Genomic DNA, 17,438 nt, shown 5'->3' on the forward strand with positions numbered 1-17,438 from the left:
ACTTAGGGACCGAACCGGGATCTAAAGCCTATCGTCTACTTGACCCCTCTAGCAAGAGAATTGTTGTGAGCCGTGATATGTATTTTGAAGAAGATAAGCAGTGGAACTGGAAGAAAACGAAGATGACAGACTCAAAACAGAGTACTTTCGAAGTAGATATATTACCTCTGTCTGACAAAGAAGAGTTAGAAGCAGAGCCTGTAAGCGAAGAAGATTATGATGAAGCAGAGGTGGAAGATGATGAAGGAGATATTACACAACCTGAACCTGAACTACGAAGATCGAGTAGAGTAAGCACGAAACCATCATACCTGGATGATTACGTTTTGTTATCTCATGTCGAAGGAATCAGACTTCTTCTGGTTATTAACAATGAACCTCGAAGTTTTGATGAGGCCAAAGGGTTGAAGGTTTGGGTCGATGCGTGTAAAGAAGAGTTGGTCTCTATTGAAAAGAACAACACTTGGGTTCTCGTGAATCTACCTAAAGGTTTCAAACCTATAGGACTCAAGTGGGTGTTTAAGATAAAAAGGAATGCTGATGGTACTATTATCAAATATAAAGCTAGACTGGTGGCTAAAGGATATGTTCAACGTTATGGTATTGATTATGAGGAGGTTTTTGCACCTGTAGCTCGCATTGAAACCATCAGACTAGTCATTGCATACGCTGCATCTAAGGAATGGGAGGTGCATCATTTAGATGTAAAGACAGCATTCCTAAATGGAGAGCTAAGGGAAGAAGTTTATGTCTGCCAGCCTCAAGGTTTTACTGTCAAAAGAGAAGAGGAGAAAGTTTATAAGCTACACAAGGCCCTCTACGGGTTAAAACAGGCACCTCGGGCTTGGAATGTGAAGCTTAATAAGGTCTTGAAGGAGCTAGGTTTTACTCGATGTTCCAAAGAAGCTTCTCTCTATACGAAAAGAGTGCAAAACGGTCTTCTTCTTGTGTGTGTATATGTAGATGATTTGCTGGTTACAGGGTCATCTTTGGACTTGATCATGGCGTTTAAACAGGAGATGGCTCGGCAGTTTGAGATGAGTGATCTTGGTAGACTAACCTACTATCTTGGCATTGAGGTGAGACAGTATAATGGAAGTGTTACACTGTCACAGAGTCGTTATGCACAGAAGCTTCTTGAAGAAGCAGGGATGCTTGAGTGTAATCCTGTCCATATACCGATGGACATGAACCTGAAGCTGTCAAAATCACCGCAAGAAGGAAGTATAGACGAAAGGGAGTACAGAAGGAGCATTGGTTGTCTTCGGTACTTACTACACACACGTCCTGATCTCTCTTTTAGCGTTGGTGTGTTAAGTAGGTATATGCAAGACCCGAAAGAGTCCCATGGAGCTGCATTGAAACAAGTGCTTAGATATCTACGTGGTACTATGTCACTTGGTTTGCGTTTTGGGCGAGCAACGACACATGATCTTATAGGATTCAGTGACAGTTCGCACAATATCGACATTGATGATGGAAGGAGCACAACTGGACACATTTTTTACTTCGCTAATAGTCCCATAACCTGGTGCTCCCAAAAACAAGAGATTGTTGCACTGTCATCATGTGAAGCTGAATTCATGGCAGCCACAGAAGCTGCAAAACAAGCTGTATGGCTCCAAGAACTCATTCATGAAGTCGTGGGTGATGACGAAAGAAAGGTGGTTATAAGAGTTGACAACAAATCTGCTATTGCATTGACTAAGAATCCTGTTTTTCATGGTCGTAGCAAGCATATACATAGAAGGTTTCACTTTATAAGGGAGTGTGTGGAGAATGAACAGGTTGAGGTTGAGTTTGTCCCGGGGAGTGAACAACGAGCTGACATTCTCACGAAGTCATTGAGTCGGAATCGTTTTCAGGACATGAGGCGCCTCATTGGGATGCAAGATGTAGGAGAAGATGAAGTCAAGCTTAAGGGGGAGATTGTTGGTTTAAGCTTGGTCTAACTTGAAGTGGAAGTTATCTTAATCCTAACTTGTTATGTTTATCTCTAAGGGTTAGGATATATTTGAAAGTAGATTACTATTAGGATTAGGTTTTTCTAATCTTATATATACGAAAGTTGTAAGGATGCATCTATCACGAGTTTGTGTGAAAGATTGAAGTCTTAGTTTTTGAGTTATTTTTCTAAGGCAATACGAAAGTTGGTTTGGTGATTTCGAAGTTCTTGAGTTCTATAATTTTCACTAAAGAAAGCAAACACATTCTCATCGTGTTCTGTAGTGCGCACATGCGTGTGAAAACTAATTAAGTACGTTCCTTGATCCCTCATTATAAGTACGTTCACAGATACGCACAGTCGTTTTGTCACATGTCTAATTCAAACCCAGGGCCGGATCTATGTATAGCAATTGAAACATTGGGTTTGGCTCCCAAAAATTTGGAAATTTTTTATATAAGTATAGACTTCCAATTTTTGAAAAAAAATCTTTCTACTAAAATTCTTTAAACAATGTTTCAAGTTCCCAAATTTTCAGATCCAGCCCTGCTCAAACCCAAATATAAAAGATAAATGTTGAATACTGGATTTATACGAAGTTAAGAACATGATTGGGTAATGTCAGTTTCAGCATATGCAAATGAAACATTAGGAAAATGGACAAATGTTGCATTCAGATTTCCATCTTTTGACAAAATTGCTAAATTAAAATGCCTTGAAGATTAAAAAAACGAAAGATGTTACTTTTTCCCCTAGTATATATTTTTATTTCTTCAATTGTTTTATTAATTTTATGTAACAGATGGGATGTATATTCACTTAATAAAAGAACCAGTTCCCAAACGAATGCGGATTATATATAGATGTGTCCATCCGAACGGAATGGATCACAACTTTCATAAAATTCATATAATATACATTCATTTTCCAATTCTACCAAATAGGGAACGAAACACACTAAAACAATTGGGAAAGTTCTCTAAAATTATTTATGAGTAGTATGAAAAATACTCTATATCAACAATATAATAATAGTGTCTTATATCATATTATCGAGGAACAAGAACCACACTTATATAGGTTATTATATTAAACATTCAGCGTAAGATCAAGCAACGATTATGTAACCCACCAGAAGCTGAAGCAGCTTGCCTAGCTTCTCGGACGAGAGGCGCACGTGCTGACGAGATCCCGTTAGGGACTAAACACGTATCAAACGTCGAACAGTCGATCCAGTCCTTAAGAAGGTCTTCTTGTCCCCATATCTCTGGTATCCAAACTCTTCCGGCCATCTCTCTCCTGTGCTTCTTTAGTTTCTCTCTCCCAGTGACCGCTCTCTCGTTTTCTTGATTCTCTATCCAAATATTCAAACCAAACCAAGTTATATGTTAAGTTTAGGTATTTTGACACATGTTATTCAAATTTATATGTAATATATTATTTATTTATAAATTTTGTGAAATTTAAAGTATATAATGAATTTTAAATTTTTAAAAATAATTTAAATAGGTTATCCGGACCCGAACCGATCCCGCAAGGATCCGAACCGAATCCGAACCAAAATTTAGAAATATCTGAATGATACTGAAATTCTTGACCCCCAAAGTCCGAAACCCGAATGGGTACCCGAACGCCCACCCCTACTTTGAACTATACGTAACAAAATTAAATATATCATGACAAACCAAAGCTTTATAGTAACGAAAATCATATATAAAAATGTAAACAAGTTAAAATTACTATGAACTCTATAAGCCTAAGAAGCACTACTTAATTTTTTTAAAGCATTGTTTAAAATTGAGAAACAAACTTATTCATAATTGAAATAAAAATGCAATTTTCAAAATATTAAAACATTAATATTAACAAAATACCATAATATATACTAACCATAACTAAGTATTTGAGTGAATTATTCATGTAATAGGTAATTATTTTAGAGTTGCTCAATGTATTTTGGATATATATTAGGAATTAAGATAAATGTTTGGCACAATTTTTTTTTGGATTTTGAATCTTTCAGGTTCTATCAGATATCTATTTAGGTTCGGAGTTGATTCAGATAAAATCAATAATCTGAAATACCATAAAAATTTTGATATTTATGTCGGATTTGGTTCAGATTCATTTTTATCGGATTTCGGGTTTTTAGGTTTTATTTATTTGGCCAGTCCTAGTTAAAGTAGTTCGGATTGAGCATTTCAATATTTTGAATTAACTCTCTAAAATATTAGTGTGTTGTTGATAAGGTATCATGTAGTTTGAGCAATCATATCAATTTTCAGGGCTTGAGAAACTAAAGTCATAATATACATATATATATATATATATATACATGTGTATATATATTTTTTTTTTTTTTTTGAGAAACCTTTTTTCAGGTTAAGCGAGTTAATAGTTTGGTATCGTGGAGATTTAATGAAATTAAACATATTTCAGTAATGTCCGTCCATACGCGATTTTCACTAAAGAAAGCAAACACATTCTCATCGTGTTCTGTAGTGCGCACATGCGTGTGAAAACTAATTAAGTACGTTCCTTGATCCCTCATTATAAGTACGTTCACAGATACGCACAGTCGTTTTGTCACATGTCTAATTCAAACCCAGGGCCGGATCTATGTATAGCAATTGAAACATTGGGTTTGGCTCCCAAAAATTTGGAAATTTTTTATATAAGTATAGACTTCCAATTTTTGAAAAAAAATCTTTCTACTAAAATTCTTTAAACAATGTTTCAAGTTCCCAAATTTTCAGATCCAGCCCTGCTCAAACCCAAATATAAAAGATAAATGTTGAATACTGGATTTATACGAAGTTAAGAACATGATTGGGTAATGTCAGTTTCAGCATATGCAAATGAAACATTAGGAAAATGGACAAATGTTGCATTCAGATTTCCATCTTTTGACAAAATTGCCTTGAAGATTAAAAAAACGAAAGATGTTACTTTTTCCCCTAGTATATATTTTTATTTCTTCAGTTGTTTTATTAATTTTATGTAACAGATGGGATGTATATTCACTTAATAAAAGAACCAGTTCCCAAACGAATGCGGATTATATATAGATGTGTCCATCCGAACGGAATGGATCACAACTTTCATAAAATTCATATAATATACATTCATTTTCCAATTCTACCAAATATGGAACGAAACACACTAAAACAATTGGGAAAGTTCTCTAAAATTATTTATGAGTAGTATGAAAAATACTCTATATCAACAATATAATAATAGTGTCTTATATCATATTATCGAGGAACAAGAACCACACTTATATAGGTTATTATATTAAACATTCAGCGTAAGATCAAGCAACGATTATGTAACCCACCAGAAGCTGAAGCAGCTTGCCTAGCTTCTTGGACGAGAGCCGCACGTGCTGACGAGATCCCGTTAGGGACTAAACACGTATCAAACGTCGAACAGTCGATCCAGTCCTTAAGAAGGTCTTCTTGTCCCCATATCTCTGGTATCCAAACTCTTCCGGCCATCTCTCTCCTGTGCTTCTTTAGTTTCTCTCTCCCAGTGACCGCTCTCTCGTTTTCTTGATTTTGTTTCTTCTCTTCGGGCAAAGCTTGATCTATCTTGTCGGAAAGAGAAGAGGCCTCCTCGGACAAACCTGGATCTTGTTGGGTTTTTTCGGAGGGAGGTTGAAATGGGTTGATCTGGTGGGCGGGAGACGTCGTATCGTCGATGTTGTTCATGTTTGAACGAAAGTAAAGCAGATTCAGATCCTTGGATGAACAAGAAAATGAAGAGAGATGTGTGTGTGTGTGTGTGTGTGTGTGTGTGTGTTTTAGTTTAAGACTCGGTGTTGATAATATGTATTGTTTGGGTTATGTAAATAAAGAAAAAAATCGGGTGGGAGTTTGTGTTACACGTCGACTTATAGTTTATTGTTTGGTGAATTTCTCTTCTTCGCTTTTGTTTTTTTTGTATGGTAAGTGACAAGTTTACGTGGCTTTTTTGTAGCTTGGATTGTCTTGGCTTAATTTCTGGGGTTTAGGAATAATAAATTTACTAGTTATTAACCTGTGCGCTGTGCTAGTTCAAAGAAAAAAAAACCTGCGGGCTGTGCAGCGTAGAGTGAAATGGTTTATTAAATTATTTACTGTATGTTGTACCAAAAAACAATATTGTATAGCTTTTTTTGGGATGTGCATTCATATATCCGCTCAGATTTAGTTGATTTATTCGGATTTTGGAATTTTAGAGTTAGAAATTTAAATTGTATTCGGATATTTACAAATTTTGGTTTAGATTTGGTTCGAATCATTGCAGGTTCACTTCAGATTCGAGTTCGGATACCTATTTTAATTATGTATTTTTTAACAAAAATTCAAATATACTTAAATCTTCAAAAATAAAATAATATAAAACATTAAAAGTTGAACAATATAAGACTAAATATTTAAATTTACATAAAAATTAGTTTAGCTAAATATTTGGGTGGAGAACAAATAAAATTTTCAGTATTTTTAACATTTTCTGTTATTTTAGATATATATTTGTGACTATATTGATTATTCTTAGACATTTTCATTTTGAATATCTAATAGATATAAATTTAAAATAGTTAACATATTTAAATATATAACTGCAATTTAAGATATTTTTGGTATCAAAAATAGTTCTGTTTGGATTAGATTTGGGTCTGATTATCTAGATATTAAACTTATAGATTCATCTGAGTACATAATCAATTTTAGTTTGTATTTATAACTTTGAAATCTAATTCAGTTCAGTTCTACAGATCCATATATTTTACCTAGACTTACTTTCTTCTACTAATATAAAGCAAAATAAAACAATTTCAAAACAAATATTTTCGGCTTATTTAATATACATAATTATTGGACTATACTTTAACAATACCAATAAAAATGGTTGGCTGTTATGTCAATTATGTTGGACATGTTGTAAAATAAATGTAGTCTATAACCACTAGTGTATTTTCTTATCATAAATTCTTGGTAAATATAATAAAACATGATACAATCGAGTGAAAACTGTTACAGATGCATGGAAATAATGTGATCTCTACATTTGATACCTGCATTTTGTTTTTCAATCGATTTCACAAATCTTTCTTTTAAAGCTTTTCTTATTTCTTATTTTTTAACTAATTTGATTATGTTTCTAATTTTTGGTTAAATGTGTTAGTTTCGTAAAGAAAAACAATATTTGGTTGAACTAAAGATCCGAGTGTGTGTGTATGTGGTGTTTTTACCTCAATTTTATTAATTCATAATCAATCACAATTATTTATTGCATTCGTGTATAGAAGCATCAATCATGGCTAAGTTTGGAAATTTATGAAACTTTCAATTTCTTAAAACATTTTCATTCAATTATTTTAGTTGATGTGAATCTAAGATTCATAATTTTAATGATTTTGTAATTTTTTTCTTTTAAAATGATATTATTCAGTAGTTGTATGAAAATAGTTTTAGTTCACTAATACAAAAGTTAAAAATGAAAGAACTATAAATAAGATGATTAAAAAAATTATTGTAAACACATTAAATTTTCTGTGGTAAAATTAAAAAGTTAGAATGTGAACGCATTAATTATAAAATGATTATGAACTCAATACATCAACATACTAAAATTAAATATAGTGTAAAAACATTAAATGACAATGTTTATTTTTTAACATATAAGGAATAATACTGATTAAATGATTTGTTTATTAGGTGGAAATTTCAATTAGAGAATCTAGAGAACATACTCATGAAGAGAAGAATGCACGTTTGAGTTAATAAGATTTCGACTTCAAGGCTTCTTGTAGAGATATAATTAGAATCCTGATTGAAAATTACGAAACAGAAATCATATAAAACGATAATATTAAGACTTACAATGTTTAAGAAATTGTAAGGAAATAGACGAATTCACAGAGTCGAGATTTGATATTTTTTCTTAACTCAATAAATCGCCCGTAATGTGTGATGGTTTGATGCGATTTTTGAATCCTAGGATACAACCGTGATGAGACCCTTTCACAACACCAAAAATAGAATCTACGAACTAAACCTAACACTAGACTAGACATACGGACTTTTCGAGAGTATAATCGAAAAACTAACTGTATATGATGTAGTAGCGTATTTCAGACTTGAACTACTCACTGTTAGTATCTGCCGGATTTAATTTTCAGGTGGTGAACATGATGTCTTGAATCCTCCGGAAGTTTATGTAAACCGAGTCAACAAATATAACACAGCTGTGTTTTTTCGTAGAGTTAAGTTCTCTATTGAGACATATTTCTATATTACTCCTTAAAAATGTTATAATCTGTCATGTTTTCAAATTTGATAATTATCTTCTCTATTGTTTTGTGTGATTCATTGTAATATGAAATTTATTTTTTCGAGTGTTGGAAATTTTTGATTATTTGGAACATTCATTTACTATACTACTTAAACTATATGGAATAGAAGATATGCAACCCACTAACCAAGTAAATGTGTTTTCAAGTGTCTAATATTAAAAAAAGAATTTATAGATTGTATTTGGGTTTATAGATTCATGCCTAGGGTTTAGATTTACTAAGTAGAGGTTTGGATATATTAAACCATTATTATATACATTTTATTTGGGTTATACATCCTTGATTAGGGTTTAGCTTTACTGATCAGTGGTGTATCTCGCATTGTTGTACTTTTACGGGTTGGAAGGGTTTACTATTTGCATTCTATGTTATGGATACAACACTGAAAAATAGAGTCAAACATGTATATCTTAGAGAAATTTGCTAAAAAGGGACAACTAATTTCAGCTATTGTCCTCTTAGAACAAAATCAAATTTTATCACTTTTGGACATCGATTACCCTTACATTTTATAAAAAATCATATTAATATATTGAAAACCAAAAAAATAAGGAAAAATACAAAACATAATATTAACATGCATTTGCACTTAAGAAAAATAACTTTATGGTGAAATTATTTTGGGAAGAGAAATTTTAAAATTGATCTAAAAATGTTAGTAAACCTAACCTACCGTCTACTATAATTTAGATTTCAGAATCGACTGGAAACACAATAATCTACTGGACCTAGAATACACAATATAACAAATATTCATCCATCTACTACTGTAGAATACTCAATCTGCACATCCTTCTATATTCTGAAATATAAAAGATCAGATCGTTAAACATTAACCATATGTCTACCTTTTTAGAATAGACATCCTTCTTTATATTCTCTTTCATCAAATACCCGTAAAATATAACATCTACGCTTTCATTTATTTTCTAAGTAAAATAGAATGTGCTTTCTGCTAGATTTGGAACTAATATCCGAAAATTTAGCTAAAAACGGTTATAAAATATTTTGAAAATCTTTTAAAAATCTTTTTAGTTTCCTTTTTAATCTTTTTACCAAAAATAAGCAAACTTCTTCTTCTTCTCTCCTGTAAGTTTTTTTTTCTTTATTTCCTGTTGTTAAGCACAGGAGGAACTGGTACCATCATTACTATCTCTCAAACCTGTAATATCGTAGCCGTAAAGTCGGGAATCTTCAGAGATGGAAGATCAATGGCATTATGTCCAATATGAACACAACATTAGAAATGTGTACTCTATTCATGTTCAACTATGTTCTTGACCATGTTTTCAATGGTTTCTTGTGAGCTAAGAAACAAACTGTGTCGTTTCCTTACAAAACAAAACTATATAATGACTCTTCTGCTAGCATCCATTGTTTAAATGTTAAAAAGTAATAAAAATAAAACTTAACATTTGTTTTAAATTAATTAGTTTGAGAAATTTTTTATTTACATAATTTGAGGGTTAGAATGGGATTAACAATAATATTTATTCTAAGTGGACAAAAACTAAAATGATTCTAAAGGGACAATATATAAGTCTTTTTGTTCATTTTTGACAAAATTCCCTATATCTTATATATATGTACTATGTCACAAAGATAGAATTGTATGCTGATGTCCTACCAAACTCCAATTATGTACATTGGTGTATTGTTATCTACTTATTTACTATCTATAGTGATAAACTTATGCGAAAAAGAAAGTTACGTGGATGTTCTATCAAACTCCAATTTTGTATAGTAAACTCATAAAATTGTCCCAAACCCTCAACGTCATCTCTACATCTATGAAGAACCGACAACTCGTACGAAGCAGGGGTAAAGATAAAACCAGTGAAGTTAAAACAAAAAATTAAGATAAAACATTATGTCAAAATTAATGCTCTGCACTTAATTTTTTTCTCAAACCCTGTCATTTTCCAAATTCACCTTTTTGGACAACCGATGATCGATTTGACCAAAAATATTTCAGAACTCCAAAAGTCTTGCATCCGTAATTACCCAGCTAGATTCACGAACCTGTATTCTTAGTCAACTCTTTTATTTTAATATTCAGAAGATGGTAGTTGATGTAGAAAAGCGCGTCCTTGAAGAGAACAAGAAGTCGTCGAAGCTTAATACTTCAACTTTATTTATTCACACGATACGGTTGACTATGTTTGCTTAAAACTATATATACCCACTACTGGTCGAGAGAATGGAACAACAACAAAACGATAACAAAGAAGAAAACAACACAATCTTTTCTTCTTCTAAGCTTGGTTCATATACTTTTATGTGTATAAAAACAAGGGAAAATTGCCAAAACGGAACAAAAATTCGGCATGGTTGTCCCTATAGTATAAAACCATCATTTAGTTGTCCCTTTAGTATAATTTCTTTCATAATCCCAAAACTAACCTTTGATTAATCTAATTAAACAAATTAAACTAATATAATTTAAAAATAATAATAATGAAAATGTTTAAAAAGGGAAAATAAAAATAAAAACTTTTATTTTTTCTAATAAAAATAAACTTTGTAAAACTTAATAAAAATAAAAATAATTTACAGTTTTTTTAATAAAAAACATTAAATAAACCTAATAAAAAATAGTTTACAAAGTTTTATTTTTTATACAAAGTTTAAAATGTTTGTAAACTTGTTAATTTTATCAAACTTTTTAATAAAAATAAAAAAAAATAAAAATGTATTTTATAAAGTTTGTTTAAATTTTTTTAAAATTTTTTTGTAAAATTTTAATTTTAATTTTATAAAGTTTACAAATTTTATAAAGTTTGTTTAAAGATTTTTATTAAACACATTAAACTAAAAGAACTTTAAAATTTTTAATTAAAAACGTTTCAAAAAGGGAAACTAAAATAAACTTTTAACCTTTTTTAATTAAAATAAAATTTGTAAAAGTAAAAATAATTTACAAATTTTTTAATAAAACGTTAAATAAACTTATTAAAAACATTTTACAAAGTTTTATTTTTATGAAAAGTTTAAAATGTTTTTAATAAAACTTTTGATAAAAATAAAATTTGTAAACTTTATAAAAATAAAAATAAAACTTTACAAAAAATTACACCTAATTTCAAAACACCACATGTTGTATTGATATGTATCATAGAGAACAAGAGTTTGTGAAAAAAAAAAATCAAAAGAAAAACCATAGATTAGTGAAGAAGACAAGGGAGAATCATTTTTTTTAATTTTTGACAAGTAAAATCGAAAATAACACGTTTTAGGAAGTTAGAATATATTTAGGAGATTTTTAGAATATTTCCTTAACTGAAACTTTCATTAATTTTCGCAAAAATCAGGTACTCTTATCCGTAGAAGGCATCTTCTAAAAGTTTAGAAGATTGACAAAAATCCTGAACACGCTTTCTACTTTTAGTAGACGGAAGAGTACATTTTAGAAAACACATTCCGCGAAATTTATAATACTTAATAAAAGTAGAAGATGCTTCCGGACAAAAAGTAGATAGCTTTAGGATTAGTAGAATGCGCATTCCACTTTTTTAGAAAATTAGTAAATACTAGAATGTACGTTCTAAAAATAGTAGATGAACGTGTTTATTTTAGAAATCGCTTTCTACTATACCATTTTCCGTAGAATGCACATTCTACCTTTAGTAGAACGTATTTTCAATTTTTTATTTTTCAATTTTTTGAAAAAAAAAAAAATACCAGCATGTGTATATAGGTGTTTTATTAATTGTTTATATTTTAAATATTTTTTTTATTCACAAAAGTATTTATTTTATTAGTTTTCAGAAATACAAAGGGTAAAAATGAGATAAATTAGACAAAAAATGATTTATACCAAAGGGACAACACCCTTGTTTTTTTGTTCTCTATTGGCAATTTTCCCTTTTAACAAACATGTTGGTGTCACAGAAGCTAGATTCCGTCACCTAGGTCAGTCTCTTCTTACTCCGATTTATTTATAACAGTAAGTTATTATTTATTTTAAATAAATTTTCTAATTACAGCTTCCTTTAATAATTCTATCTGGGGTTAATTTTCTAAGGAGGTGTTGCGAAACGGACAAAAAAGACAAGCGTAGGACTTTTCCCAGCTTGTGGAGCTCCTCCTTCTAAGGGAAAGCCTCCTTATAAGAAACACAATAAAGCCTTGTAGACTCGTTCCTCCAAGACCTCCTGGTTTACATTAATTCGTGCTCTTGCTACACGACTTAGCAGCGTTGTATATGAACCTATTCATTCTATTCCAGAAAGAATTTGCCCATCACTTTTTTCAAAAAAAAAAAGAATTTTCCCATCACGATATAATGTAATTCCAATCACTAACTAGTAACGATATAAGATAAGGAAAATTAATATATGAGAGCTTTACACTCTAACCTATTTTGGGCTTCTATTATCACACTTTGACATACTTTAGCCATGAGGTGTATTTTATGTTTTTGTTGGGACTGATTTATGACAAAGATATCCTCACTATAAGAAGGAGAAATGTGAACCTTTGGATTTATAGTTACTATTTTAATCTGATGGCTGAGGTTAAAGATATTACACTTTTGAAAAGGGAGACGTTAACGTGAATTAAATAGTAAGTTTTTGTAACCTGGGTTGTTGTGGATGGAAGGGCCATATGCATGTAGTTAGGGTCTGAGGTTAAAGGCTGAGTATTTGTAATCAGGGTTAAAGGGTCTGGGAGGAGAATCTGAAATTAGGTGGTTAGTAGTCGGAATTAAAGGTTATGTGGTCAAGAGAAGTAGTGATGTGAGCAGGGTTAAAGGTGTTGTGGTTGGCGAGACAGGGATTTGTAGGTTTTTGTGGTCAAGGTTATTGTGGATAGAAGGGTCTGTGTGCATGTTAGTTAGGATCAAAGGTTTTGTGGTTAAAGGCTAAGGAATTGAGATCAGGGTTAGAGGATCTGTGGAGAGAGCCTGACGTTATGTAGTTAAGGTTAAAAGTCAATGTTAGAAGTAGAGATGTGAGGAAGATTAGAGGTATTGTGGTTAGGCGAGATGGTGATGGAAATATGTCTCAAGTGTATACTTCAAAATAAGTCTCAAGTTTCAAGTGTAAACTAATTACAAAACTTTACAATATGTCTCAAGTGTATACTTCAAAGTTCAAACAATAAAAATATAGAAATATGCTTCTAAATAAGTCTACACTTATTATTTAGGGATAATTTGCAAAATACCCTATTCAGGATATGAAATTTGATAACTACATTTTCTATTTTACTTTTTGAAAAATACACTTTCTTAATTATGAATTGACCATTTTATCCAAGATATTTCGAAATTAATATATAAATTCGTAATTAATAAAAATAGTATCATTAAAATTATTTTGTTTAAAATAAATATGTGTGCTGAGATAAATATGTTATTTTACCATTTAAATTTTATAATAACAAAGATAAATATGTAAATTATGATTTTGTTTTGACTTTATCATGAAGTTTATACATCCCTTTATTTATTTTCTTCAACTTATATAAATAAGTCACGTTGTTAAAAGAAGTTTCCTTAAATTTCCATGATTCTTTGTTCATCTTCCACTCTCTTGAAACTCTAGCCAAATGCATCATGATATTCTAAAACAGAACTATTGTAAGAATAAAATAGAACCAAATTAAAAATGAATTAACAAACCTCTATGAAGAAGAATCTGTGAAACTAAGAAAAAAAGGAAAAAAACAGAAATTGAGAGGATACGAGAGAAGGAGACGAGAAGACGATACATGTCTTGTTTTTTTTATTTTTCAAAATAATAAAAATTTTAAGATATTATTAAAAAGACATGGGAATAATATTGTGTAGATATATTAAAAGGATATTAGCTAGATTCTCTAACGACTTTTTGTTTTAAAAAAGTAAAATTTAAACAATATATTAGAAATTGGATTTAAAAACAATTTTTTTAAAAATATATTAGAAATATTAAGATTGGACAATTAGGTAAATTTATATATATATAAAGTGTATTTCTCAAAAAAAAAATAAGGATGTAGTTTTTAAATTATAATCTTATTTGAGTGTATTTCTCCAAATTTTCCCTATTATTTAACAACTTAATCAAACAATAAACTTATTAGTTACATATTATAACACATTAACTTTTAAATTTCATTCAATACTATTAAGATTCATTTACACACACTACAAAAAAATTGAATTGTGAAAACTATGATAAATAATACATAAATGCAATTTTAATAGAATTTTCAACATAGACTTTAATTACAGTCTACGTTTGTAAACTTACGAAACGTCTACAGTCATAGGCTAACATCATAGTCAAACAAAAAAATTGATAATTTCATAATTATATAAGGGATATCTTTTGAAAATCGTTCAAGACCATTAAGATTAATTAACACACACTGTCAAATAATAAAATCTTAAAAATACATTATGAATAGTACGCAAATTCACTTTTATAGATTTTTTACATAGACTTCATATTTAGTTTATAAAATAATAGATTTTCTTTTCAGTTTATGTATGTAGACAATCATGTAGGTCTACTATTTGGATTTGTTTTTACAATTGAAAATTCACTGGTTATTATCTGTATTTAAAAAAAGTTGTGATTTTATACGTGTAAACTTTCTTTTCTGTCTACATTTTAAAAATGTTAATTTTTACAATTGACCAAAATTCATCCATGATTTGACTTTCAAATTTGTAGACTTCTTATAGAGTCTACATTTTCAATTTTTTTTAACATGTTAGTTTTTGCAATTGACTGAGTTTGACTTTTTACAAGTAGATTAAGATGAATGTCTACACATGTGTAGACTTCACCTGTGGTCCGCTCTCAAATCCAACAGGTTAGATTTGTACTCTTGACCAAAATAAAATAGTAGATTTCATATGCAGTCTACATTTTTTCTGAGATTAGTAGATAGAATATGAAGTTTACACTTTGTTTTTTGGTCAATTTTTTTAACACTTTAGTCAAATACAAAACTAACATATTCAACAAAGTCAATGTTTTGGCCAGATGCAAAACTGATTTTTTTAAAACTTCTCTAGCAGTCTACATTTTGTAGACTGTCGATGAAATCTACTTTGAAAAATAAAAGTTTTGGTCAAATACAAAACGAATCTACTTTTTTTTTTGTTTTTGTTCTCAAAAGTAAAGATGTAGACTACTAGGAAAGTTTTCTTTACAAAAAAATCATTTTGTTAATTGCAAAATTAACCTATGTGTTGACAAGTAGACAACATCGTAAGTCTACACATATGCATAGACATACAAAACAGTTATTTTTTTCGGTGTAAAGATCATTTCTCCATTTTCCACTGTCCAATCTCCAAACATGAGAAAAAGAAATACTTTTGACAACTCACGACTGAATAAACTAAAAATATGAAAGTTGTGTTTATAAAAATGAAAGTTATGTGATTTTTAAAAAGAGAGAAAATGAGAGAAATGAATAATTGTTGGTTTAGAAAGAGAAAAACAAATGGTTAGAAATTTAATTTTTGAGCTTTTAAAAACTCAAAAATGGTGATTCTTGGTGGTTGGAAAATTGAAGATAATGACATTGTTGTAAATAAGAAAAAAATTTAGAATACAATTGGTTTTTTCACATTTTCGAAATAATTAAGAAATTATTAATTATAGGTAAATTGTAATAAAAAGTTAGTTTTAGGTTTGACTTGAAATTATAGGTTGTTTTCGGAAAATCCTCTAAAATTTATACGTAAATTTTATTGATCACCGCATAATTGATTGTTTAATCGAAAACATATTTTATTGCATAGGCACCGGATAAACCGTATTTAGAACACTGTAAGCATGTAACGGCCTATAATGCATTATCGTTATTATCGTTACTATCATCATTATTCATTTTTTTACCATGAACATGATTTTTTAAAAAGAGATTGAAATTACATTATATCCGTAGTGGAAAAATTCTTTGTGGAATCGAATTTATAAGTTCATCAATGTTGCTAATTCTTGAAGCGAGGGCATGCACGAGTTAAGGTTGACGAGGAGGTCTTGGAGGAACGCGCCTACAAGGTTCTGGTCTTCGATTCTTATACGGAGGAGCACCTGATCTCCTAGGAGGAGCTCCGCACGGTGGGGAAGGTCCTACGACTATCGTTGGTGTCCATTTCGTAACACCTACACCCACAGTAGTCGATTATTCAGAAAAGTAACCGACCGGAGAGATTGATTAAAGGAAGTTGTAATAACTGGAAAAATAATTTAAAATAACAACTTACTAAATTATACAAGTTATAAATATTTTCAGAGTAGAAAGAGATTGACCTAGGTGACGGAATCTAGCCTCTATCACACCAACTTGTAAAGTAACACATAAAAGTATATGAACCAAGCTTAGAAGATGAAACGATTGTGTTGTTGTCTTTTTTGTCATTGTTTTGTTGTTCTTCTCGTCTCGACTAGTAGTGGGTTTATTTATTATAGTTTTAAGCAAAACATAATCAACCCTATCGTGTGAATAAATAAAGTTGAAGTATTAAGCTTCTACGACTTTTTGTTCTCTTCAAGAACGCGCTTTTCTAAATCAGCTATGTACCCTCTTCTGAATATTGAAAATAAAAGAGACTTGACCAAAATTCACTTTCATGAATCTAGCTGGGTAATTACGGATGCAAGACTTTTGAGTTCCATCGTTTGTCGTTGTTCGTATACTCGTATATGTTACGAGTTAGATTGTTAACTTTTATTTTTTTGAAGATTTAAGATTGTTCATTTTGAATTGGTTTTGTTGTAAACCGGCAGGTGCGGTTATTGCCTTACTGGCATGTGCCAAAACTGCAGTGCACATAGTACATAACTTTTTCTTCTTATTTTAAGCTGTAACTGATAGTCAAGATTATGAATGTTATGAATGAATGAAAAGAACACCAAAAAAATGGAATGAAAATAAGTATATAAAATTTTAGGAAGTAGAACTCCATTCAATTTCATCCACTTCATTCACAACTGTTTCTAATCATAAAGACTCAGATGAAGGTTATAAGCCTAAGATTTAGCCACCTTACATCGTGATATTGACACCCAATATGCATCTCCGCATAACGTTGTAACGAAATTCGTTTAAATTTAAATTATATTTTTAAATTTTATTATTTTATTTCAATATTTAAAAATAAGTATTGATTTAGTCAAACATAATATTAAGATAAAATAAATA

At 30.3% G+C, this 17,438-nt stretch overlaps 1 protein-coding gene and 2 long non-coding RNA genes across 3 annotated transcripts; 1 reads left to right on the forward strand and 2 right to left on the reverse strand.

Annotated features, from left to right (window-relative positions):
* Positions 1–5,116: 5,116 nt before the first annotated feature.
* On the reverse strand, positions 5,117–5,774 carry LOC108852282 (protein BIC1). Its single transcript, XM_018625788.2, has one exon. It carries the CDS (start codon positions 5,653–5,655, stop codon positions 5,248–5,250), a length of 408 nt encoding a protein of 135 aa, XP_018481290.1. The 5' UTR covers positions 5,656–5,774; the 3' UTR covers positions 5,117–5,247.
* Positions 5,775–12,154: 6,380 nt separating this feature from the next.
* Positions 12,155–12,642, forward strand: LOC108852383 (uncharacterized). Its single transcript, XR_001949492.2, has 2 exons — positions 12,155–12,197; positions 12,310–12,642. It is a non-coding gene; the product is annotated as an uncharacterized LOC108852383 (long non-coding RNA).
* A 3,358-nt stretch (positions 12,643–16,000) lies between these two features.
* LOC130510841 (uncharacterized) lies at positions 16,001–16,736 on the reverse strand. Its single transcript, XR_008944629.1, has 2 exons — positions 16,547–16,736; positions 16,001–16,399 (listed from the first exon to the last, which is right to left on the reverse strand). It is a non-coding gene; the product is annotated as an uncharacterized LOC130510841 (long non-coding RNA).
* Between the last annotated feature and the right edge of the window lie 702 nt (positions 16,737–17,438).

This window comes from Raphanus sativus, chromosome 4 (assembly GCF_000801105.2).
Source record: "Raphanus sativus cultivar WK10039 chromosome 4, ASM80110v3, whole genome shotgun sequence".
Taxonomy (NCBI): Eukaryota; Viridiplantae; Streptophyta; class Magnoliopsida; order Brassicales; family Brassicaceae; genus Raphanus; species Raphanus sativus.